Source organism: Petromyzon marinus, chromosome 17, assembly GCF_048934315.1.
Source record: "Petromyzon marinus isolate PM22_M1 ecotype Great Lakes invasive population chromosome 17, UKy_Petmar_22M1.pri1.0, whole genome shotgun sequence".
Taxonomy (NCBI): domain Eukaryota; kingdom Metazoa; phylum Chordata; class Hyperoartia; order Petromyzontiformes; family Petromyzontidae; genus Petromyzon; species Petromyzon marinus.
The window spans coordinates 13,838,312-13,865,488 of NC_133683.1; the positions used below are offsets into that span (position 1 = coordinate 13,838,312).

At 41.9% G+C, this 27,177-nt stretch overlaps 1 protein-coding gene across 2 annotated transcripts; it reads left to right on the forward strand.

Annotated features, from left to right (window-relative positions):
• The first annotated feature begins 9,503 nt into the window (after window positions 1-9,503).
• Window positions 9,504-26,934, forward strand: LOC116943313 (vascular endothelial growth factor A-like). 2 transcript variants are annotated; one of them, XM_032956081.2, is made up of 7 exons: window positions 9,504-10,254; window positions 12,486-12,528; window positions 15,057-15,253; window positions 17,249-17,325; window positions 20,692-20,718; window positions 22,391-22,513; window positions 24,639-26,934. In XM_032956081.2, exons 1-7 carry the CDS (start codon window positions 10,201-10,203, stop codon window positions 24,658-24,660), a joined length of 543 nt encoding a protein of 180 aa, XP_032811972.1. In that variant the 5' UTR covers window positions 9,504-10,200; the 3' UTR covers window positions 24,661-26,934. The 2 variants fall into 2 exon arrangements, with proteins under 2 accessions (XP_032811972.1, XP_032811973.1); XM_032956082.2 differs by having other exon boundaries at window positions 17,249-17,315.
• Window positions 26,935-27,177: the final 243 nt, after the last annotated feature.

Genomic DNA, 27,177 nt, shown 5'->3' on the forward strand with positions numbered 1-27,177 from the left:
TGTGGAGGGGTGCGGCATGTGGAGTGACGTCACTCGCTCATGGTTATTAATGAGGGGAGAGGGTGCGGCATGTGGAGTGACATCACTCGCTCATGGTTATTAATGAGGGGAGGGGTGGGGCATGTTGAGTGCGCGACCTTCTTGTACGTTAGTGTAAACTTCCACGCGGGCATGAATATTAATGAAGGGGGGGGGGCCTCTTATGCAGTGACGTCACACACGGATGTAGCACTGTGCTGCGTATATTTATTTTTTACAGTCACTTTCTGTAAAGAAAGTCATATTTGAAACGACTTTGCGTAATAAATTATTTAATTCAGCGCGACCTTCCTTTGCGTTCGTGTAAAAATCCACCCCACTCATAAATATTAATGAGGGGGTGGGCCTCATGTGGAGTGACGTCACGCGCAGGACGGACAGACATTTCAAGCATTGAGTTTTGAATAATTTACTTCATATGCATTGGTATCAATCAATTGAATTTGTCAAAACATATTGAAGAAAAAAACACGTCTATAACGATTTTGTTCACAATGTAGGAATCTGTGTATTATTTTCTACTACAGATTGAATAAAAAAAAGTATTAATTTGATATTAAATAAAATGGATGATTTGCAAAAAATGTGAAATCCTACAGGTCTGGAAATTACTCCGAAGATCACTTTACTTTCACTGAACTACAGATTTTGTGTGCAGCAATATTTTTTGGGGAGAACGGTGGTGGAACAGTTTGTGCACTGCATTATGAAACCCATCTTGGTCATGACGAACAACAGCTACAGTGATATCTTGTATACTTAATGTTCCCATCCTACAGCCTTTTTCACTCTTTTTTTAATGGTGGAGTTTGTCGATTCAAGAGTTTTACGTCTCTGCTTTACACTGACCTGATCTTCAGATCTCAGGTTCTGGTGTTTGATCTTCTGTGAGTCTGCATTTCTCTTCCTCAATAAATTAACTTGCCTCACTAAATTTAGGTACTCCCTCAAAACACTTCTCTAATCTTACTACTGATGTAGTGACATAGAATGGGTCACTATGGCGCGTAGCGCTGGTTACTGGTAGAGAGCGGGATCGTGGGTGTAATAGCCCGGTTTACCAGCAGGGCAGGTGAAGTCTGCCACTGGTGCGCGTAGCGCCGGTTGCTGGCAGTGAAGGGCATTTGAGGATACAGCGGTCGGTCTGCCAGTAGGGCACGTAACAGGCACGGATGTAGGGTAAAGGGGACAGAGGGGACACGTGGGGCAGATCCCAGAACTTTCTGGTAGGTTCCAGAAGGGGGCGTGACCGAGGGCGGAGCCAGGCCACCCTGGGGAGGATTAAAGGGAGGCCCCGACGCTGGGTCGGGGCTGCTGCGATTTGAGAATGAAGCCCGTCGTCGTCAAAGTCTTCGTCCTCCTTGTCCGTGTTGGGTCAGGCAGTGTGCCGGCTGTCTTGACCCGTATATAGTTACACCCCTATACTGTGGAAAGTGTAGAATAAACGTGTATGCCTCCTACTATTAGTGTCTCCGAAGTGACTCACTACACTACCATTAAACATATATGTCAGCCACTTCCTGACTATAATGTTCACAGCAGCTCATAGCTGCAAGAAAACCACACTGCAAAGGACTGGCCATTAAGCTAGACTTGTTGCGATTGAGAACAACATTGAATAATTGGCTAACTGTGCTACTCGCATACCAGATTCTCACTCGCATCGGCCCAGTTCCGTAGATCTGTTCCTGATATCTGACGCAACTCACAGCTAACATAACCGCACCACTGTTTCATGACTGAAAAGTATTCCCACATCTTTTCGACTAAAAATAAACTTTTTATTTTACCAGGTAAGGCACGCTGAGCTATTTAGGTGTTTTTCCAAAACAACCTGGCCACAAATTATAGCTCAACGAAGTGGCTTATCATGTGGAAATTTATAGCAGCCAAATACTCTAAACGCATGTTGATTCTAAATTAAGAGGGAACCGGAGGACCCGGAGAAAAATCCACGCAACCACGAGGAGAACATAGAACTCCATATATACAGGCTTCAGGGTTGGGATCGAACCCACGACATGTCGTATACCAGGCGAAGAAGTTAACATCTTGCCACCCCCACATCAAATTATCATGGCTAAAAGCATTATTTCAATTCAATAAATATATTATAACTTCATTCGTGCTCTTTCTAGCTGGCTCCTTGATGATTATGGCCTTTGAGCTTGTGCTCAGCAACTGTGTAATAATAAAAACAATTCTGAAGCGATTCCGATCTTCTCGCCCTTGACCAATCCGACCTGACCAGTCTGGTCAAAACAACCCCTACGACCATCATATGATGAGGCCTTGATCCAACAGTATATTGACCATTGATTAAAGTAAATACATCTTTCTTTTGCACAAATTTGTGTTTTTAGCTGATAATGATGAATAGTAAAGCGTAGAATGTGAAATTATCCCTGTTTTTTTATTGTTACATAAACATTTCGATGATGATTATGAAATATTTTTTTATTGCAATGATTTAGAAAAACTATCACCATGCAGGTTGTAACAGGAATGTTTATGTTAATCATATGTAGTTACCAACATGTCCATGTGAATATAGTAATTTATTCATGAATTTTCATAGGTGCCCAAGTGAATTTACCAAATCTTTGTTTCACAGCACACATACACGCAGCTAAATTGTTCGCATGAAACCCTACAACTTAGACCTCTTTTATTTTTTTTTACATTGCTTAAAGAGGCCTTCTGGCACTTTGCCATATACTTTTAATAAACAGTATACCTTAGTGGTCATAACATTGTTAGAAGTATGCGATAGAATATTCTTGAGCCTGTTTAACACCTGGCGCATATTCGCCACGGTTATGAAATACCTGGTTGAAAGTTAAAATTACGATCACGCCATTGAAAACATTTATCTTTTCCGTGCACAACAACATGACAATAAAAACACAGAACTTGCCTAATAGCATTTTAAAGGCTGTCTTTGTAACCGTAAATGTGAACAAATGCCATGAAAATTCCTTAACTGTGAGTTATTTTATATACAGAGTAATATACAGGTAATTTAGATAAACATTTGATGGCTTGGCCAACATTCATGGCAGATTTTGATCGTGATATTCTCATTGATTTTTCAATCTGTGTTTTTCAATTCAGTCATTTGCATTGACATGTGCAATACCAGCGTTTCATAAGTCTGTGAACCCTAGACCAATTGGTTTGCCAGCGTCCACAATACTCCCACCCTCTGTTCACCCGTCAGGCTCTCCTCCTGATCATTAGGGGAGTGGGCACAGGGGCCTTACCCTGACTGAGTATGCAGTAGGGGTTGCATGTTGGTTTGGTTCCCTCGTCTACCACTCTAAGTTGCATTTTATCGCTGTAGGTTCTATTACGACACGATGCCTGTACGCACTTACGGTTTTGCGTTCTCAATTACACCAGGCCGATGCCTGGCTTGAATAATCTTCGCCTGGAGGCCTACATTAGGCCAGTGCTAGGAGCCAGTGCTCTTATATCACCCCCCCTCTCTCCATTCCATTACTTCATTATTTGGAAACAGTGGTCTTGTTCTATTCTGAACTCCGACCACCATCAAATGTGGCTTTGCTCGTACGTGCCGAGCAGAATGGGTAGTGGGTGAGGCGAGTCACAACGCTTTCTCTGCATCGTGTTCATGGCTCTGTGGGATAATGCTCATGTATGGAATTTGTATCGAGCCGTGGAAAACGGCAATGGCTCCCAAAAAACATTTTTTTACGAAGGTACACAATCTCCTATACCCTGCTACGACACAGATGGCTTTGCTGATCAATAATTAGGATTGTGGGTATCAGGCTGCGGAAAATGAGGTTGTAGTAGTGGGAAAAAAGTGCCTGCCTCAAAACCGTCTTGCAAAATGTTCCCTGCGCTGACAGCAATGGCTAATAGTTATGAATATTGACCAATGTACGGCAGTATCGACTAGAAAAAAAGTTTTAAGGTAAATATTTATATTTTCGGTGGCCTTTTGTATCTCACTTATCTCCTTCAGTGGAGAAGATAACTGGGAGGTAGGAAATTATTTTTGGAGGTTTTCAAAAGTACTCTGTCTGGACTTGCTGTCTAATGAGGTGGTGCGTCCGGGTTTTTGGAGTGTGGAGGAGTTGAACAGTGACGGCATTGACTGACACTTGTGGTTGTTGGGCTTTCACTGGGTTCTGTCCGATTTTGGAAGGGAAGCTTGTAATGACTCTAATATTTGTGGCAGATGCTAATCTTCACCCATTTGTCGTAGAAACGCCTTATATCCACTGGGGTGAAATTCCACAACGTTTGTAAATATTTTTAGAACGAATGTGAGCAACTTGTTTGCATTGCAGTTCATAAATGCCAGTATTTAATTAATAAATGTGTGATATGCTAATTATCTTGGGAATGTCTCTTTATAGGAGGTATGTACCCAGAAATAGTGAAGGAAAGTTAACAAACGCATTAGTTTATGTGTTTATTTTGGTTTTACTTCCAGATCAGCGTTCTGTTACAAAAGTAGTCAGTGATTATAACTTTTACATGAGACCTGGCTTGTTTTCTCCAAGATGTAGTCTATAACACTGTGTGGCAATTGTCATCCACTGCTGTATGAAGGACGTTTTACTGCAGGTCTATTTCCTTCAGTCCTGTGCAACGTCAGTCTGTTCTGCAGCTCCACTTACGATGATTGAGCAGCTCCCTTACACTGTGATAAATGGCCAAATGAAAAGCGAAGTCAGCTATATTATTGTTTTATTTTCTAAGTTTTAAAATGTAGGGAATTATTTTTGGCATTGGGGGGCGGGGGGGGGGAACGTTCTTGTTTCATAAGTCAGTAGTTTAAATATTTATTTCTGTTAAAGATTTGAAGCAGGCATTGCAGCCCATTACTGTGCATGTCTGGCAGTTTGCCGGCATTGACTACTACTTGGGAGGCCTGACACTGGACGGAGAAACCAGTGGGGAATGTGCATGCTGTGGGGATGCGCTCTCATATGGGCATGTGGCTAATGGGATGTGTGGAAAATTGCTTCGATTTTGTGTGTGGGGAACCCGGTGCTGAAATAAGGCATAGTGTCAACTTATTTATTTTGAAACTTACATTATCCACAATACTCATTATTATTTTTCATTATTGTAGTTGGTTTGTTTTTGGAATACATCTTCCGCTGTGGTTTGAGGTGTGGTTGCTTCCACGAGTTTGTAGGGTATACATGGCTCTAGCAGTGAGCTTGCTATCATTATGGAAAATTACAACAACAAAAAAACGTGCGGTCAAGTTTGTACTTCAAACATGGTTAATCGGTGTGAAGCCCCCGTGGGAATTTTGATTTAAAACTTTCGTGACTGCAGGAATTCATATTCTTTGGTTCTTTCGGTAAAGTCACGTAGATAGAAAACAGCATAATAAAACAAAACCTCACGGCGTTTCGATTGCAACACAAGCGGTCGCCATCAGGCCGAGAGAAAAGGGGGGCAAGCCTCCAACTGCAACTGTTTCTAAAGGCTTCAAATGGGCGTAGCCCAAGCGTCAGAAGCAGTGGGGACAAGTTCTGTGGGGCAGCATGAATGGACAAGCTAAAGTTGCGAGTGGGCGGGGCACAAGAGCCGCGGCGCAGCATGAACGAACGAGCCTCGTGCTGAGCGGTGCAGTCCAAGTGTGACAGCAGCATGGGCGGGGCAGCCAATGCTAATGCAGGAGAAGACAAAGGGCGAGAGATAGGGGGAGAGAGAGGGGGGAGAGATAGGGGGAGAGATAGGGGGAGAGAGACGGGGGGAGAGATAGGGGGAGAGAGAGGGGGTAGAGATGGGGGGGGGGCATTGCACCTCGCTCCACACATCCACACTGCTGACGGTGGATGTTAACAAGAAATTACAAATCAAGTCATGACCGAAAGTGGTTGATGACATCTTTCTAATGATTGCTGAGTTTATAACCATTGTCTCGGTTGAAATTGTTTCTGTGTCTCTATATGTGGATGGCTTCATGAACGAATCTTTGTTGGTAGCCAGTAGGCTTGCAAAGTACCATCGTTTTAGAGAAATCAATGTTGTGTAAGTCAGCCGTATTAAAATAATGATCAGCTATAGCAGAAGTATTGGTCCTACCGTGTTTCAAATCTGCCAATGTAACTACTGCCGCAGATACAGCTTAGCTTGTAGACACCGGGATATTGCATGTCTGGAATCTTGTCCTTCACAGATGGGATCAGATCACGAATTTTATGTAGTGTTAAATCGGACCTGGATCTTGTGTTTGTTCATGATTTTGGAAATCTTTTTGGTTACCCCTGCTATGTATGGCAAGGTGATAACCTATACTGACACCTACCTAAAACCTGATTCCCACCACCATCCATCCCGGAAGAATTCCCTCATCAAAACGCTACACCATAGCGCTCAATGTATTTCCGACCATGAACACCTAACCAGTGAACTCAAACACGTACACCAAGCTCTCAAGGCGAGAGGAGGAGGGGGGGTATTAGCCCCCACAGTTGTATTCTATGGTTCTTTTGGTAAAGTCACTTAGATAGAAAAAATAGAAATAAAAAAGTGATTAAAAATATCACGTTTTGATCGCAACACAAGCGATCCTGATGACGACCACTTGTGTTGCAATCGAAACGTCGTGATATTTTAATCACTTCATTTTTATTTTTTATTATTATATTTTCTATCTACGTTACTTTACCAAAAGAACCATAGAATATTAATTCCTGCAGTCACGAAAGTTTTAAGTCAAAATGTATTGGTTGTGACACGGTGTTCTGCTATTATTGGTTCCCTATTGGGGGCTTCATAAATGACATCCCACTTTTTAGAATATTCATAAAGTTGCGATTTCTTACAAATATTGTGCATATTTTAGTGGATAGAAAAATATTTTTTTCACATTTGGAAACTCGGTCTAAGGTTGACAATAGTCATGATTTGATATGGTGGTATTCATGACACTGTTGTGATTGTATCTGCTGTAACTAGACCAGAGTTTTCTGGGTGACAGGGCCTTCACATCAATAACTATTCGAGGGGAATTGTAATTGGGTCACAGATTTGTGTGGCAAATGCGTCTCCGTCATTCATAATACATTCCTGTCTTTTGGAAGGTTATAACGTGTAAATCTGACATCAGGGTACGTGTTAACCTCTCCAAGTCAGAACGCTTAGTCTCTAAATTGTTGATTTCATATCAGTTGGAGAAAATATGGAATTAATAACAATACAATGTTTTTGTGGATGTGTAATGCATTTTAAATACTGATTTCCTGCTCAAATGACCATTAAGGCATGGCTCATCTTCCATTTACAGCCCTGAACCTGTGGTGGATATTCCTCCTTTCTTTGGCAGGGTCAAGTCTATCCATAGGCCAGCCACTCTGTAAGTGGTACTAATTTAATCGACCCTGGAGGGATGATGGGCTGAGTCACTGCCCAAGGATTAAACTCGCAACTCTCCAATTGCGAGCCACTCGCTCTAGCGCTGAGACACCCGGCCAAAGTAAATTCAGAACGTAATAAAATCATATAATAATAATCATATACATTCCTCTGTTACCAGAGTGCTGGATGAAAGTCATGGGGATTGTTTGACCATACCTCAACACGTTGGTCAGTGCGGTTGTTTAATACATTATAATAATACAACTGATTCCAAATGCTTGAAACATTCCTTTGATCTTTTTATTTGTCTATAAAATACATGTTTTAAATGTAACCTTGTTTATATGGACGTTTGAATAATTAACATACACATAATATCTCAGCACTATTTCCCATTCTTACACATTTTCACATATATTTTGTACGAATATATATTTTCATATTTATAACTCCAAAGTGCAGTCTTTTGCAATATGATATGGCATATCTTGATTTAAAGCTTTCGTGACTGCAGTGATTAATATTCTTGGTTCTTTCGGTAAAGTCACGTTGAAGGGAAACAATAAAATAATAAAATATATATAAAACAATAAAATTCTCACGACGTTTCGACTGCGACTCAAGCAGTCATCATTTGGTGATAAACCAAGAATATATGGCATGTCGTTTATTTCAATTATAAATCAATGTCATTATACCACTTGATGTGGGCACTTCATTAGTTGCGAGAGTGCCAGCTCAGTTAATTACAAACAAAATCATGTAGCCGAAAATTGTGGCCTTTGGCTCCCTTGAAGGCGTGAACGTAATGCAGTGGAGCAACCGCGCGTTCGTCTTGCATCATCGCGCGAGACGAGGCGACAAAGAACCAATGGGAGCCGGCTCCCCGGCACCTCTTCACGAGGGAGGAGAAGAGGACCTTGGACGCTGGAGGAGGGGTGATGTGACCGGCATCATCATCATCAGACGTAGCGCACTCGGCATTCTCTCATCGTTGCATTGACCGGCTTCGCCAGAGGCTTGCACTGCGTCGTACGCAGTGATGGGGGTCGCTCGCGCTTGGGAGTCGTTCCGGAGGTTTGTCCAACAGACGCACTCAGTCTGAGCCGTGAAATAATAACAGGACTGGTGAAACTTTATAAATTATACCCATTCGATACGTGCCACGACAAAAGTTGGACTCATGCCAACTGCTATGACGGTGCCGGTCAATACAATGTACAGAATTTTAGTGAGTGATGCAAGTGCCGTGTTTGATCAACTTTACATTTTATATGTCAGTTGGCATGATCAGCCGAATGACCCGTGTGTGCTTGTGTGTACATTGAAGCTAATACTTAAGCCGTTTGGCGCAATGGGTAGTCTCCGTTTGGAAGCCCTCTCTTTGATTCCTCTGATGTCTGAAGCAACAGCTGAGCACTATTGTGGTCTAATAAAGTAATGACAACACAAAAAGGACAGATATTTAAATGACCACATGGCATCACACATTTTTCAGATATCCATATAGCATGCAACATCATTGTTAAACGGCAGGAATCACCCGAAGTATTTTTTATTTTTTTTAGAAATTAGCAAAATGCATGACAACTGGAATATCGGTTGCGAAATTTGTCACAAATACATTAACTATTTTGACATTCTAGCTGCGTTTTTTTGTGAATTTGTAGCATGTAGAGTACACACACGGTTGAAATCTATAACTTACACTGTACTCATTTACACAATGAATATCACACCCAGTGAAACATAAATTAAAGCGTGAGTAATTAAATTGTGCGTACTGCTGATGCACACAGAATGTTATCTGGCCGCAAGAGTTACAGGAGTGCGAGTGAGTTTTACATCGTGATTTAAAGCGCACTTGTGCACCATTTGAAATGTGGATATTTTAAGTCCAAAGCATAGGTTGAGACAGAAAAAAAAACGCAAGGCGGGGGAGTGGAGGTGTGTGTGCGCGTGTGTTGACGCGTGTGTCTGTGTGGTTAGGATGTGTGTGTGCTTTTGGGCTTGGGTGAGTGCTGTGTGGCTTAGGGTTGGGTTGGGGAGTGGAGGGTGGGGTTTGTATGGGGTGGGAGTGGGTGGTGCCCGTGGTACACGCACATTGGCTTCACCATCAAACACGTGACGGAGTCAGTCACAAGCTCTAGCTATGACCCTGCTGTAGCACACAGAGAAGCTCTCTGCCCAGTGAGCGTGTCAGCGTTTGCTCGTGCACTGCCCAGTGACTTTAATCACGGGACGGCTAATTTTACTTCGAGGACATATCGAGCCGTGAAGTGAGCTCACCGTTGACACAGGCAATTACCGCTCATCACTTGTACGCCACCACACACACACACAACTTTCAGTCCTGGTTTGAGTGGCATCCGAGAAGAAGTACTGACCGACCTTGGCAAGAGGGAGAGTTCGCACCATGCTCACCTGTTCGTTGCGACGGTCCCTGAGCATCTCCCGGAGGTTGGACCTGCACAGCGCAGCCTGTCCCTGCTGACAGCTGTCACTGAACTGACTGTAGGAGCGCACCGTGGGTTCTCTCTCTCTCTCTGTGTTGAACCGAGGACAGCTGCAGAAACTGCATCCGTTTTTTTGGCAGCACCACTTCGGTACTTTTAGTTTGTGGTTGATGAAGCCAGAGAACGAGGATTAAGGGGGAGGGGAGATAAAAAAAGAGGCTGATTTTAATTTGAAGCTGTCAATCAGTGGCAGGGATCCGGGACAGTGATTGACTCACTTGGCCCTTGACAAGGATAACGCAAGCAGAGGACGCGACCAAACAAAAGTGAAGATACTTCCACACAAGGGACTATGAACGCTGTCTGCATTGTGCTAACTCTACTGCTGTTCCCGTCTTCAGTCAAGGTACGTTTTTTTGCTGATGATTCTCACGCCTGTGATGATAATGAAAGTTCGCTTCGGACGTCACCCACTAGCCGTGTGTTTTTGTCATTTATAAATCAGCGCTTTACTGCATATGCCAGCTGCTCAGTAGAATTTGTGAAAGTTTCAAATCACGAGAAGGATTGTTTCTCATTTTCATATTCGATACGAAGCTTCTTGGGTCGACAAAGCATTGGCTTGCGTGCGTTGTAGTCCCCTTATCAGTTTGTGAATAATTCTCTAAAGAACATTACAATTGCCAATGGCTATATCAAAGTGAAGTCCTATTGGGCACGTAAAGGCAACGCGGTATTTTTATGTTGATTGACAATGCTAAATGATTATTCAACTCCGTGGATCCTAGTTTGGGCAGGTTCTGCTTTAGTGAACTTGACAATAGGTCACAGGACTACTACCCTCTTTTACAAGCTTTTTTTTGTTTCACTTGGGCTTCGCTCCAGAACACAACTAATAACGAAGCGAGGATGTTTGTCAAATTTTATTGGCAGTTGCTGGGCGGGTTGCGAGCTTCAACAAAATTACTGTCACAATGCATTAGAAATCCTCGACTCGGCCCACTTCCCTCCCCACCCACATGGTATTGAATTACTGTACAGTACGTTTAAAGTGTGTGCGCCGTGCCTTTTGAAGTTGCGCACCGCTTGAGAAGAATGGATAAGGCACCATTGGCGTCCCACTGACGGGAGTGGAGCAGTACTATTGTTATTATTAACCTCGGAGTTCCACTGCAAGCGACTCCACCACTCAGCGGCAACACTTTGGGGGGGGGGGGACCTGTACGCAGCAAAAACACCGCAGTCCCGGGCGTTTATCCTGGGCCACATACTAAGAGTGGTGAGCAGCTGTTCAGTTAAAAACCACAGTTGCTTAGCGCAGGCACAAAGGGTCCCAACGTTTTAAGCGGCCAGCAACAAACAGCGCTGTCAGAGTTGTTATAGACGAGTAATCACGTTCCTTTTGAATTGAGCAAGGTTACAGGAATTTGAGAAAATAGACGATTGCAGGATATTCCCAAGTGTCAGTGCGAGGAAAGAGAAGCGTCGTGATCTGCAGTGGCGGTTATTCACAATATCGATGATATGAAAGTCACTCTGGTATAATTACAAATTAGAATTAGAAGGAGATGCCATCTAAATTAAATTACAAGGATCTCCCAAGCGCAGTGCCATTAAAGGACAATCACCTGTAATGGTAATTATTTATTGACTTTTTTTAATTGTAATAATTGTTATTGATCGCGTCGTAAATGGATTTGCCCTCTACTGGCAAGTGCCAAAGACAGTTAGCGTTGCAGATGGCTACGATGTAGTGGCACCCTCTCCAAAATGTCAAACATTTCATGGAGTGGACGCGGGTCCATGTCTCCTGTCTGCATACTGCACTTCAGACTGCACATTGACCTTATTATCGCTGGAGGGGTTTATGCCAACCAAAAGCATCGCCACGCACGGATGCAAGTGTGATCATGCAAAAAGTGCAAAGTTGAAATTAGTTTTTTTTTTAAAGTACCTCTTTTCAATTGACTGTTGTGAGACGTTAGAGGCGTACATTTACAAACGTGACAATTTTAATCGAATTGTCAAAGTGAGCGCAACCAATTGTATAAGTAGAGAGGGCACGGTGGTATTTATTTTTTCGTTTAATGCCGGTTGTGAGCAAAAACCACACTCTATAGGGAGTTGAAGGACGCAGGTCAGACAAAAAGAAAACGTTAGAAACGGGTATAACACGCCGGCCCTCTGGCATCCCGCCTGCCATCACCACACATTTTCCATTTCCAAACCCCCTCTCATAAAATGCTGGACACAAGTGGGATAACTAGCGGTCATTCACATTACCCCAGAGCTTTATGTTAAGATATAAATTGATTGGGCCGCTTTAGCGTTTGAGATTTTTTTTTGTGGACGCCTCCAGCCCAATTTGTGTTTTACACTTAAAACGGTTCCTTTTTATAGCATATAAAAATTAGTGGTCCTTGTGATCAGCCCCAAGATCAAACTTCAAACAGAATAAGTGTTTGCCTCTTAGAGTATACCCTTCAGGAGGGAAAACAGAAACACATCCTGTGTTTTTCTGCTATACTTTCACTGTTTTCCGTGTGCATACCATCGTGCAATTACATTGGGATACAGTAAAGCAATTGGCAATACATATATGGCTCTCATGCATGGATTGTCCTCTTTTCCTTACAGCCCATGAGTGTTTCGTCTGGACAAAGTCATCTGAAGAATGGAGGTGAGGCCGCAAAAGAGTGTGGCTAACTTTTGAAAAATTAAGCCTTGCAATCCCTGACAAGTTAACGTAATTTAATCTCTGATATGGCTTTCAAACGATTAAATAAAATATCTACTTCTCTGCACACATCAAAATGTTTCATAATTTACAACTGGATGGCGCAGTATCGTAATTGTTAGCGAAGCTGGCAGCTGGCGACCTGAGTTAAATTTATTTTTGATTACATCAGTGGTGATTGGTATCTGAATCTACCATGGGCCCACTTCTTCAGCAACCTTGCACTAGCCAGCCTGGTGAAGTATGGTCAAACAACCTCTTGGACATGGAATAAGCTTTCATCTAGCAGTGGACTAAGGAATGTCTGTACCATTTCAATGAACAGCTCAGAAGCCTAATTTTGGATGGCCACCTTTCCGGGTTTCACGTGGACAGTCTGGTCAACTAGCATCTCTGTTTGGGTAGCAGGAGTCGTTGTACCTAGATCCGATGCCGGTACTGTATTGTGGTGAACTTTATTGCAGTATATATTGCACATTCTTCATAGATTGAGGCTGACTGAGAAATATGCCTGCGTGTGTTAATACTTGGCCTAAGGCATTACAGCGAGGTTGCTGAAGTAGTCCTTGATGTAAAGGGAGACTCATTTGGGTGGGTGTGGAATATGTGAATCAGCGGGAGTGATGACAAACAGTCATGATGATAGAGATGGAAAAAATAGATGAGTGAGATTAAACAAGTCCGTGATTAAAACAACGGCAATGGCAGACAAACCACTTCAATTGCACGCAGGAGCTCACTTGCTAAGTGGCCTAAGAGCAGATCCTCTCTGTCCGGCGCATGCCACCTACTGGATGAAGTTGGAGACCTATTTTGGTGCAGTGTATAGCGTCTATGACATTGTACAGTGGCAATTATCCTTAGATTATGGGGATTTTGAGGTTAATTATTGCTGCCCGGGTATTTTAAAACGTTTTACGGATTTTCTGGTAGATTTATGGGGACCACAACATTTGTGCCGGGGAATTATAAATGTAATTGTTTTCTCAAGGATAATTGTCTTACTGATAACACTGTACTGTAGATAATGGGCTGCCAAAGTCCACCATCAGTCTTTCTGCCTTTTACAGCTCATGATAAGTCTACAGTGAAGGAGCGATATTGCCATTTTCTTGAAAAGCTAGTTTAACTATAACATAAATAATACATTACGCTAGAGGTGAAGCTCTTAATAATAATGTCCAGGCTTGTGAGTTTTCTAAGAAAGGCTTTGCATAGCCCACAGTTGTGCGACAGGTAAATTATATTATCTCAAGCCAATGTAAAATGTTATTGTATTCGCATTGCCACTGGCATGCAGAATACACTGTTCCAGTTTAGAGATAAGAATTCGCTGACATTTCCGCGGGAGTTTTTCTTCAGTGCAGTGCCAATAAAGTATACTGTGCGGAGCACAAGCGTTTGCAAAAAAAGCCGAGCTGGGATGTAATCGCATTTTTTTTTCTTCTCAATCGCACAGAATTGAGACTTTGTGTCAAATCCCCTGTAGGCCAAACTCGTCTGATTGAAATTTGGCATAGATTTTCAACTCAAAGGTACATGCGGAGCATTGAATGTTACGGTGGAAGAAAACTTAACCCTAATTATTGGATATTCTTACATGTTGTCTTTGTCCAAATCACCCAGAATGCACACAGCCTGTTTAAATCGTGGGAGCTAAGCAGGAACGGGCCTGGCTTTACTTGGGCCGGCACTATGCATAAAACCTGTTGTAAACTGCTGCGGAGCTATGTTATCAATAGAAGGTAGTGTAGCTAAATCCATTGTTGTATCGTACTATGCTACAATATCTGTGATCCAGTTTCATCAACCGGCATTGACCAATGCCGTGACATAAAAAAAACAATATCCCCCATGACTCACACGGTATGGGAATGCCCTCCTCTAGGAGTGCATTGACAAAAGCACTATACATGTCCCACGCTATGTGTTGCCACATAAAAGATAGGTAATTGTTATATTATTTACAATATTCATTAAATGCAGGCCCTGTTAATGTTTGGTGGACTTGTCAGCAGACACAATGGGCTCAACATGGGAAATCTATTTGGGTGTTTTCTCAGTAAAGGAAGGTTTCCGGGAAATAAATTTGGAGTCTGCTTTGCCATATTTTTTTCTGTCGGTGCCCTCAACGGTAAACGGTAACTCTTGTCACGTGATTTTGTTTAGAGGTAGGGGGGGGGGACTCAGGGGGGCAACGACACGGTCAATATCAAACAAACTTTGGACAAAATGAGCAATGGTAGGATCTGCTTTTGTCTATCGTGTATTCTGCTCGAGGCCTCACCCCTTGTTTAGGATTAAATGCAGTGATGCCAATTGCTTAATTTAACGAATTTTCCTACCAAAATTTTGACTTAACTTTTCAAATTTAGAATGGGGCTGAGCCTCCAGTCCCCTCCAGCCTCACCCCCCTGACACTACGGGGTAGCTCAAGGGTAGCCTGACCCGTGCCGTTGCATGCTGTGCAGTGATGAAGTTTGACGAGGTGATGAGGCGGAGTTACTGCCAGCCGATGGAAACGATGATCGACATCCTGCACGAGTACCCAGACGAGGTGGAGCACTTCTTCCGGCCGTCGTGTGTGCCGCTCTTACGCTGCTCCGGCTGTTGCAACGACGAGAACCAAGAGTGTCTCCCCACGGAGACCGCCAACATCACTCTACAGGTGAGCGCTTTGCTCTGGGCCATGCTCCATGCCACCCTGCATGCCACGGCCCGTGCCACGCTCTGTGCTATGTCCCCGTGCGGCAGTATTGGCACTGGCAGCCCACCCGTGGCCTGCGTGAGAGCCCATATGGAATCCATCGGTGTGTATGACAGGATTGTAGCCATTGTCATCAATAATTTCAGTGGGAAAATTGTGTTAACTACCCAATGGTATCAAGTTAAATATACGTTTTCCTAAGCCTGTGTTTATACTGAAGGAACGCACAGAACTGAATTAATGTTTTTAAGTGTATCTTAAACGAAATGTACAAATATTAAATTGCAATTGTATGGATTGTATGTTTCATGAGCCCCTGCTGCTGAGTCAATTGTTTTGCAGTTTTGTAGACAGACTAGGATTTTGGAAATAAAATGCAAGCTTTGAAATTTAAGTCCTATTCAAAATGTATGATAAGTTTGTAGTAAAAAAAAAACGAAAGTGGTTTCCCACGTTATAGGTTAAAATTTCACTTTCCTGTGGTGTGTACAAGTTTATCCAACCACTGTTGACTTCCCCACAGTGATACCATTGTATCGACTCCTGAAGGGATGATGGGCTGAACCGACCCCTGACGAGGATTACAACCCGTGAAGCTCTAACACTGGCGGGTTGACTGCATGAATAGACTTGTAAATAAATAAAGAACGAATTTTCCTTCAAAGCTATGCAAATTCACGTGCACAGCTACAGTACTTATGTTGCTAAAATACGCGCTAAGTAAGTCCTTATATTACACACGTCTCAGTTTTATTCTGCTCACTTTAAAAGCAGATGTGAGTCAATAATAACACATTATTACAGTACCGTATTCAAAGTGAGGTCTTAACAATAATTCACAGCCCTTTGTCAATCCATTGCTGGATGAAGGCCTTCCCAGACCGTGTCGGTCATGAGGGTTGTTTGACTGTACTTGACCATGCCGATCTTTGCCGGTTGGTGAAAGGGGATGCTCAGGACCGATTGTACCACCAACCCTCTGCATGTTGGCATATACAGCTAACCAGCCAGCTCAGCAAAACCCAGGTGCTCAGCCCCCACGGGATTGAAAGCACACGCAGGGATACTCATTAACTAAGGGGTAGTTTTGATTTAAAGCTTTCGTGACTGCAGGGATTCATATTCTTGGTTCTTTCGGTGAAGTCACGCAGAAGGGAAACAATAAAATAATAAAAATATAAAACAATAAAATTCTCACGACGTTTCGACTGCAACACAAGCAATCATCATCATATTGCTTGTGTTGCAGTCGAAACGTTTCGACTGCAACACAAGCAATCATCATCATATTGCTTGTGTTGCAGTCGAAACGTCGTGAGAATTTTATTGTTTTATATTTTTATTATTTTAAGGGGTAGTTCTTTACCAGCGTTTATTAACGTGCGTGCAGCCTCCGTGCTGGGGATGGTAGGCGCTAGACAACCAAATTACCCAGCGTGTGCCCACTCTCGTTGGTCTCTTGCCTCTCATTAATGTTATGAGGAAAACATCCCAAAGCAGCTATTTTCTAAAAAAAAATAATCTTCACACTCAGTGAAGCTTTCTTTGGTAAGTAATACAAAAGTGATTTCCTGATGGGGGATATTACATATTACTTTGGCAGGGGGAGGTCTCTCCATAGCATAACCAATGTTGACTTCCCTGCAAATAGGAACTAATTTTATAGACCCTAGAGGAATTATGGGCTGAGTCAGCCACCAACCAGGATTTGAACTCCACAACCTTTCGATTGCAAGCCACTCTGAGCCACCTGGCCACTAGACAGTTGGTACTATTAACATTGTCTCTGGAAGGGCTGCATCACCAACAAGCATTAGCGGTGCCGGTTACACCATGAAATGTGTCGTGCCTCTCACTTGTGCTAGCGACTCCCTTCACGAATTTTGAGCGTGTTATAAATTATTATTATTATTACTACAGGTGTTTATTTTAATACGTACATTTTTTTAATTGCAGGTTTATAAATACAAACTACGCCACAATGCAGGTTATGAAGAAATGTCATTTCAGCAGCACACCAAATGTGAGTGTAGGTAAGGAACACGATCTTGGTATTGTTTACACACAGACACGTGACACATGTACATCTATTGAATGGTGACCAAGCTTATTCGTAAAAACGTGTTGTTTGTTTTTGTTGGTATTGTTTACACACAGACACGTGACACATGTACATCTATTGAATGGTGACCAAGCTTATTCGTAAAAACGTGTTGTTTGTTTTTGTTGGTATTGTTTACACACAGACACGTGACACATGTACATTTATTGAATGGTGACCAAGCTTATTCGTAAAAACGTGTTGTTTGTTTTTGTTGGTATTGTTTACACACAGACACGTGACACATGTACATTTATTGAATGGTGACCAAGCTTATTCGTAAAAACGTGTTGTTTGTTTTGTTGGTATTGTTTACACACAGACACGTGACACATGTACATTTATTGAATGGTGACCAAGCTTATTCGTAAAAACGTGTTGTTTGTTTTTGTTGGTATTGTTTACACACAGGCACGTGACACATGTACATTTATTGAATGGTGACCAAGCTTATTCGTAAAAACGTGTTGTTTGTTTTTGTTGGTATTGTTTACACACAGACACGTGACACATGTACATTTATTGAATGGTGACCATGCTTATTCGTAAAAACGTGTTGTTTGTTTTTGTTGGTATTGTTTACACACAGACACGTGACACATGTACATTTATTGAATGGTGACCATGCTTATTCGTAAAAACGTGTTGTTTGTTTTTGTTGGTATTGTTTACACACAGGCACGTGACACATGTACATTTATTGAATGGTGACCAAGCTTATTCGTAAAAACGTGTTGTTTGTTTTTGTTGGTATTGTTTACACACAGGCACGTGACACATGTACATTTATTGAATGGTGACCATGCTTATTCGTAAAAACGTGTTGTTTGTTTTTGTTGGTATTGTTTACACACAGACACGTGACACATGTACATCTATTGAATGGTGACCATGCTTATTCGTAAAAACGTGTTGTTTGTTTTTGTTGGTATTGTTTACACACAGGCACGTGACACATGTACATTTATTGAATGGTGACCAAGCTTATTCGTAAAAACGTGTTGTTTGTTTTTGTTGGTATTGTTTACACACAGACACGTGACACATGTACATTTATTGAATGGTGACCAAGCTTATTCGTAAAAACGTGTTGTTTGTTTTGTTGGTATTGTTTACACACAGACACGTGACACATGTACATTTATTGAATGGTGACCAAGCTTATTCGTAAAAACGTGTTGTTTGTTTTTGTTGGTATTGTTTACACACAGGCACGTGACACATGTACATTTATTGAATGGTGACCAAGCTTATTCATAAAAACGTGTTGTTTGTTTTTGTTGGTATTGTTTACACACAGACACGTGACACATGTACATTTATTGAATGGTGACCATGCTTATTCGTAAAAACGTGTTGTTTGTTTTTGTTGGTATTGTTTACACACAGACACGTGACACATGTACATTTATTGAATGGTGACCATGCTTATTCGTAAAAACGTGTTGTTTGTTTTTGTTGGTATTGTTTACACACAGGCACGTGACACATGTACATTTATTGAATGGTGACCAAGCTTATTCGTAAAAACGTGTTGTTTGTTTTTGTTGGTATTGTTTACACACAGGCACGTGACACATGTACATTTATTGAATGGTGACCATGCTTATTCGTAAAAACGTGTTGTTTGTTTTTGTTGGTATTGTTTACACACAGACACGTGACACATGTACATCTATTGAATGGTGACCATGCTTATTCGTAAAAACGTGTTGTTTGTTTTTGTTGGTATTGTTTACACACAGGCACGTGACACATGTACATTTATTGAATGGTGACCAAGCTTATTCGTAAAAACGTGTTGTTTGTTTTTGTTGGTATTGTTTACACACAGGCACGTGACACATGTACATTTATTGAATGGTGACCATGCTTATTCGTAAAAACGTGTTGTTTGTTTTGTTGGTATTGTTTACACACAGACACGTGACACATGTACATTTATTGAATGGTGACCAAGCTTATTCGTAAAAACGTGTTGTTTGTTTTTGTTGGTATTGTTTTCACACAGGCACGTGACACATGTACATTTATTGAATGGTGACCAAGCTTATTCGTAAAAACGTGTTGTTTGTTTTTGTTGGTATTGTTTACACACAGACACGTGACACATGTACATTTATTGAATGGTGACCAAGCTTATTCGTACAAACGTGTTGTTTGTTTTTGTTGGTATTGTTTACACACAGGCACGTGACACATGTACATTTATTGAATGGTGACCAAGCTTATTCGTAAAAACGTGTTGTTTGTTTTTGTTGGTATTGTTTACACACAGACACGTGACACATGTACATTTATTGAATGGTGACCAAGCTTATTCGTAAAAACGTGTTGTTTGTTTTTGTTGGTATTGTTTACACACAGACACGTGACACATGTACATTTATTGAATGGTGACCAAGCTTATTCGTAAAAACGTGTTGTTTGTTTTTGTTGGTATTGTTTTCACACAGGCACGTGACACATGTACATTTATTGAATGGTGACCAAGCTTATTCGTAAAAACGTGTTGTTTGTTTTTGTTGGTATTGTTTACACACAGGCACGTGACACATGTACATTTATTGAATGGTGACCAAGCTTATTCGTAAAAACGTGTTGTTTGTTTTTGTTGGTATTGTTTACACACAGGCACGTGACACATGTACATTTATTGAATGGTGACCATGCTTATTCGCAAAAACGTGTTGTTTGTTTTTGTTGATATTGTTTACACACAGCCACGTGACACATGTACATTTATTGAATGGTGACCAAGCTTATTCGTAAAAACGTGTTGTTTGTTTTTGTTGGTATTGTTTACACACAGACGCTTGACACATGTACATTTATTGAATGGTGACCAAGCTTATTCGTAAAAACGTGTTGTTTGTTTTTGTTGGTATTGTTTACACACAGACACGTGACACATGTACATTTATTGAATGGTGACCATGCTTATTCGTAAAAACGTGTTGTTTGTTTTTGTTGGTATTGTTTACACACAGACACGTGACACATGTACATTTATTGAATGGTGACCATGCTTATTCGTAAAAACGTGTTGTTTGTTTTTGTTGGTATTGTTTACACACAGACGCTTGACACATGTACATTTATTGAATGGTGACCATGCTCATTCGCAAAAACGTGTTGTTTGTTTTTGTTGGTATTGTTTACACACAGACGCTTGACACATGTACATTTATTGAATGGTGACCATGCTCATTCGCAAAAACGTGTTGTTAAGCTGCAGACTATGAACACATTTTACAAATTTAAACTTTGAATGTTTTACTTTTTATGAACATTGCAGATCACGAGAACGACAAAAATCTCCCAGGTACGAAACGTGATATCGCGTACGTGAATAAACTGACTGCGTTAGTAATGAACACTGTCATACAAGAGAGATGCATGCAATGAGCCACTTTTTCAGCCAATGTCCCTTATTCAACATAGAGCCAGAGGGGCATTTGCCCAAAATGTAGCATGTATGCACCGTTTATTAACAAATGTTGCTCCTCACGATAACATGCTTCGATTTCATAATCAGCCATAATCCACTGGGAATTGAGGCCTATCCCAAGCCACCACCACCGATCTTGCGATGTGACAGTCCTTCACTAGAACTGATTTCATTGCTCGCTCCATCTCCTCGGTGGACATCCTGTCAAATTCATAGATGTAATGAGCTCACCCCTTCCAGCTACTTGAGACCACATTGTTCACACAAAAAATGTTTGTGAATAAAATAGTGTCTTTTTTAAATAAAATATTGAATTTATTGTTATATAATTTTGGGTATTCTGATGCCAGGAATTACGTCACTAAATGTAACCAAGCTAAACTCCAGGTAGTTAAAAGGCATAGTAGTTAGTTTAAGATGATGCATGTTTCAGGTTAGGTAGCCGTAAAAATGGTGTTGATGCAGTGGTTGGCGCACTGCACCATGAAGCCAGTAACACAAGTTTGATTCTTGGCCACAACTAACATGGTTTATGCTCCTTGCTCCTTGACAAAATTAGAAATACTTTGCTGATCTTGTCAAGGAGAAAAAAAAACATCACGCAAACTCCGGTCATTCCCACAGCAGCTTTTGGCTAACCATCGAATAAAGATGGTCACTGCATTGTACGTTTTCAGATGCTCTTCTGCGGCCATCTAGAATGCTCTTCCGATATTGGGAAGCCACTGGAGCTATGCACTTTTAAATCTAGATTGAACATTCATTTGTTTAGAACTGCTTTTTGTGTTTAGTTTTTTGTCCTTCCCCCGCACCTCCGATTATCACGGTTGGCTACGTATGGCACGAAAGAAGTCCAACATATTCTTTGGGTCTTTCGGCAAAGTCACGTAGATAGGTTGAAAGAAAATAACAAAAAAAACCCGGGCGTTTCGATCACAACACAAGCGGACATCACGTATGAATGAAAAAAACACAGTGGACTCCTCTGCGCTTGTTGCAAGTGGCTTTGACATACAGTGGCATTGGGAGAACAATCTTGATGAATAACTGTTATATGAAGTTGGCCAAAGATCCCAATATAGGACTACAGAGCTTCGTCATTTGAACCTTATGGCGGAACCCCGGGGTCCCATAAGCCCCCGGCTCTCGCATAAACTGTGTTGCGACGTCATTTTATGTCTTTTGAAAGCGAAGGATACGGCAATCCATTCCTCTCGACGAGCTCTACACGATGCGCTCATCAAAGTTTAAAAGTTTTGTTTCTTCTGCGCATTCGTCCTCGCTTCGCTTGGACGACACGACAACAGAATGATCCGCGCTAGATGGGTCGCGGAGTTTATGTGCGCGGTGAGACGGAGTCGCCAAAATAAATAAATAAATGTTGCCATTTTACCTCCCTTTTATTCGGGACCCCGGGGTCCCACCATAAGGTTCACTTGTTTCCACCGGTTCTGGCTGCCTTCCCGCGCTAAGTCATTTTGTCTGTCTAAGAGTGAATTAAAATTGTACGTGTTATGATTCTAAACAACTGTATCCTATCCCACAGCTTGTGCAAACCATGCGCGGAAAGGCGTCTGGTGCCAGACCCTGACACCTGCAAGTGCTTGTGTAAGCTGTCAGTGGCACGTTGCAAACATCGGGGCCAAGAGCTGAATGAGCACAGCTGCAGGTACGGCTCAATGCTGACACCCATGCGCTTAGCCATTCCAAGCCACAGCGCTGACAGGCTTGGTATGCGTCAACGCATCCTCTCAAGCTGTAATTCAGCCTCTGTATTTCTCTTTCGGATGTGTTCACCACTTGCTTCAAGTAGTCTTCCACGTGTCAACATGTCTGACTCCTTATCATCTGTTTCTCTTATCAGTCGTGGGTATTGCGTTGCTTGTTTAACTCCCTCGCTCTATGCCCTGAGGTCTGACCGCCATTTGTAAGGGTTGACATAACGTTAGTGGTGGGGCGTAACCTCTCGAATGGTAAACACTGAGTCTAATGTGTACGGCTGGGGCAGCGCCACAGTCAGGCAGGGTACACATCCAGGCAGGACACACAGCCAGGCAGGACACATTTCCAGGCACGACACATACAGCATAGACAAAGATCCCCCGTATAGCCTAAACAGACTGTTGGGGCAAGTGCTGTTAGCGAGCACTTATGAAGGCCGGCACGGCATACGAGGAGGTAGGTGGCCAGCACCACGCCCGGCCGCCTTTGTCTCCCCCAGTGGCGATGTTTACACACCACATTAGGTGCTCATTTGAGGCTGAGTCGACCTCGGGGAGGCCCAGGACCGGTTCAGATAATCGTCACTGGTGTTGGCCGTGAGCGGGAATTGAACTCGGGTCGCCAGGTTCATAGCACAACGCGCTAACCGGTACACTGCCAGAGCCAGGACTGCCGTGGCTCGATCGCCACTGTCCTGTGTGAGATAGCGCTGTCGTCTGTACCACGTGCTTCCCCAGAGTGCACTTCAAACTCACCGACCATAACACATGCTTACGTTCAAGCCCTTAAGTGTTTAACTGTGCCCAAGTGTTCAGCATTCAATCACATGGTTGACCTGTGGTCTCAATTTATACCGTGTCCTAAAGCTATTTTGGCTCTGGAAAGAGAAATCCTTTTGGCCAAAAAGATCACCAACAATGTGTGATGGACTTCGATCTATTTTTGTTCACATTTTATTTTATTTTTGTTAATTATAAAGTGACCAGGTTAGCTCAGCGGTCAAATCACTGAGTAAACATCAATTCTTAAACCACATTGATCTCCACTTATGATTACACAAAGAAATTGTGACCTTTAACTTTGTGTTTTACTTAATTTTTTAAGCTAAGAAAAAGTTAAGTTGACTGCTATGGTGTATGGGAAAGCTCTGCCCCAAATGTGCAGATAATAAAGGTCACTTGAGGTTATCTTAGAAGTAGTTCTTTGATATCTAAATTCATTAATAATTTTCTCACATGGGATGTTGTCCTGCTCTGCAAGAGTTATGAATGGGAACTTTGGTGATTAGATGATAATCACACGATTTTTTTTTTTACAAAAATGTAAAAAAACATTACTTAAAAGAATAAAACATAAACATTTCTCTTTATAATGTAAAGCGGGGCGAGCAGTGATCATCCAGTGATTATAACGTTGTGCTGTTAACCTGGTAACCTGAGTTAAATTCCCGGTAATGGCTAACGTCAGTGGCGAGTGATATCTGAACTGGTTCAGGAGCACCTCGCTTCACCAACCTACGCTGACCAGTGTGGTGAAAGTTTGGTCGAATAGCCCTATGACTGAAGGTATGGGGAGGCCTTTGTCCAGCAGTGGATTAACAATGCATTGCAATTATTACAGTATTATAGTGCAAAGCAGTGGGGTTTAAGGAAATACAGTTGGGACTACAACACCACAAGTATAACGTGTGGTTAATGCAAACTTGATTCCTTTTAAAGGTTTATATTTGGTGTTTGCACATGTTAACACAAACTGTTTTATTGCCAGAAAGGGTTAAACCTATTCTCATATTTCATACTGGGACTACATGTTAACACAAACTGTTTTATTGCCAGAAAGGGTAAAACCTATTCTTATATTTCATACTGGGGCTACATGTTAACACAAACTGTTTTATTGCCAGAAAGGGTAAAACCTATTCTTATATTTCATACTGGGACTACAAAGTTTGAATCCATTGTGAAGCATTGAAATACAAACGTCCAATTGTTAGCGACCCCAACTGACGCAACTTGCAAGTGAGTTCTGGTTCCCGCTTGTGATGTTGACGTTTTGTTTTTATTCGCCGATAGGTGTGAAAGACCAAGGAGATGAAAATACCATCCCATCCGCCAACGCCGATGGAGAAGAATACGCCCAGTGCAGTAAAGAAGCTGGTGTCCATCTCCCGGCAGAGACGTACTCGCTCAGAGACGTACTTGCTCAGGAGTTGTCTTGGTGCATTATCTTCCCGGCGTTTTTTCACTTGATGGGCCCCGTGCGGCCCACAGGAGTCGGCTCAGCGTGCATGAGACTCGCTCCTCGTGTGCGGCACGCAGTTGCAATCATTGCTGTAATGCTCAACTGGAGTTTTATTTCCACAAACGCAACGTACACACTTGGCCACGTTAGAAAAAAAAGACTCGCATTCGTTTCTGGCCACGTGTACTTTCGACGGATGTTGGCCTACGTAACGGTGCGGCGTATGTTTTCTATTAAAACGATAAAATCTGGGATAGAGTCAATCCTAGACATGAGATATGTGTGTATATATCTCAAATTCTGTATTGCTACCTTAGATAATTCCACATGTTATTGAAAATTTGCACGAGAAGATGAAGGTCGGACGTTTTTGAAGATATTCCTGGCATCCTTGGACCTGCCGTTACGAGCACATGGAATGTCCCCTGCTGGAGAGGATGAAGGTGAAGGAATTGAGATGTTGAAATTACGTACAAGCTACGTAATGTTCAGACTGCACACGAGCTCTGGCACTGAGACACCTTGTGCACATCAAGCCCATATGTAGCATCTCATCGGTCCTGATCGCCAACAAGAACAGTTGCCGATGTACATCACAGCAGTAAATCACTACGTACAAATGTCAAGCCGTGTGTATGTGAAAGGGCTTGGAGTAGTCTACGCTGTTGAAATTTGAAACGTTAAAATCTATTCCAGGTAACGATGACACCATATATATGTGTAGTTTAATATTGATGTAATTAACACCGTGTATACTGATTTTGTTTGTGATGTGGTACTTGGTACTTTAGACAAGACCATCAGGTTAAGCATTAGAGACCACTAAGCCTCTAAGTTATAAATTGGCTGTCATAGCATTGCAGGCCCACACATTATTTATTACGCTGTATTTAAATTGTATTTAAAATGTTAACATATTGTGCTGTATACTATGTTCGAGTTATAAGTGCAACATATTGTGGCACTTTGGCATATGATTTTGAGGTAAAATATATCATGCTGCTTTCTGTGTTCTGAGCGCTTTGCTTACTGGACAGTGCACGTGAAGTCTGTGTGATGAAGCTTGCTTCTGTTTGAAGAAGACAGAGACTCGCAGCTTGATAGTTCTCCATAAACTAGCGTAGCCAAACAGAGAGTGATGCAGTATAAGCAGTGTTAAACGTTGGACCCTGTAGCAGTGTAAATATTGAAAAAGAGGTGCATATGTGTTGTATTCTTAAAAACGTGAATGACAAGAGAGTGAGGAAAAAAACGCTTGTAACTGCCATTCTGGCCCATGAAACACGATGACCAATGGCTGTACGCTGTCCCTCTTGTATAAGCTTTTTTTCCACTTCTGAATGTTAAGCAGAGAGGAAAATAAGAAGCCATCCTGGTGTATTCCTGTTTGCTATCATGTGTACATATACAGTTCTGCAAAGTGTCACAATATCCCTGCCTCACTGTTGTTTGTGTTTCAGTAACAACACCAAACATTCCTCACTGCAGATCTACTAATTTTAAACTTTTACTGTGCTCGGTCGTGTGTATTTATTGAATGGGTGAGCAAAATTTATTGCATTAAAGTAGTTGTGTAATAGTCAAAGTGGTGTTCTTTGGTCAGGCAAACTCCTGTGTGTATGTGAGTGGGTAGGCTAATCGGCCGGGCGCTGATGCTGGCGAGCGTTCGTCTGATAGGAGTTGTAAGTTCAATCCCGGTCGCGGGTCGACTCAGCCCCTCATTCTCTTTGCGGTTGAAATAAAAAAATAATCATAACAAAGTGATTGGCTTCCAGTGAGAGTAAACCGGAGAGCCTGGAGAAAACCCATCACACGAACAAGAACAGTGGTTGTTGTTGGAATTGGGTGAACTTGTCAATTTGAAGTCAACAGTGATTTCCATGGGAATGTGGACATTTCATTGCTGGCTAAGGCCTGGCAACAGAGATAAGAGCCACCTCAATGCCCAATTTAACAGTGCTACTTTGACTTGACTTTGCATTGATGTAATTACATTTATGATATTCTACAACACAATATTTATTTTTGAAAGGCTGTATTTTGTTGTGGAGTTTGATTTAAAAAAAAATACCTGTTCATATATGATAGCTTATATTTTAAGTTAAAATAAAAACAATTCTAGTCATGTACAGTATTTAGCATGTGATGTGTATGAGCTGCTTTAGTTTAAGGTCTACTCTGAATGCACCCTTTATACAGCAGCCATGACTCTTTGCTTGTTGCCGATTATTCCTCAACTTTACTTTAAGTTAAACATTTCAGTCTGGACCAAGGGCTACGCTAGACATGGTATAGACATTACAAATGTGCTATCATTGCATTGTAGGCTGGTGATAGTTGGGCTCTTGCGTCAGCCAATGCAGGACTGGC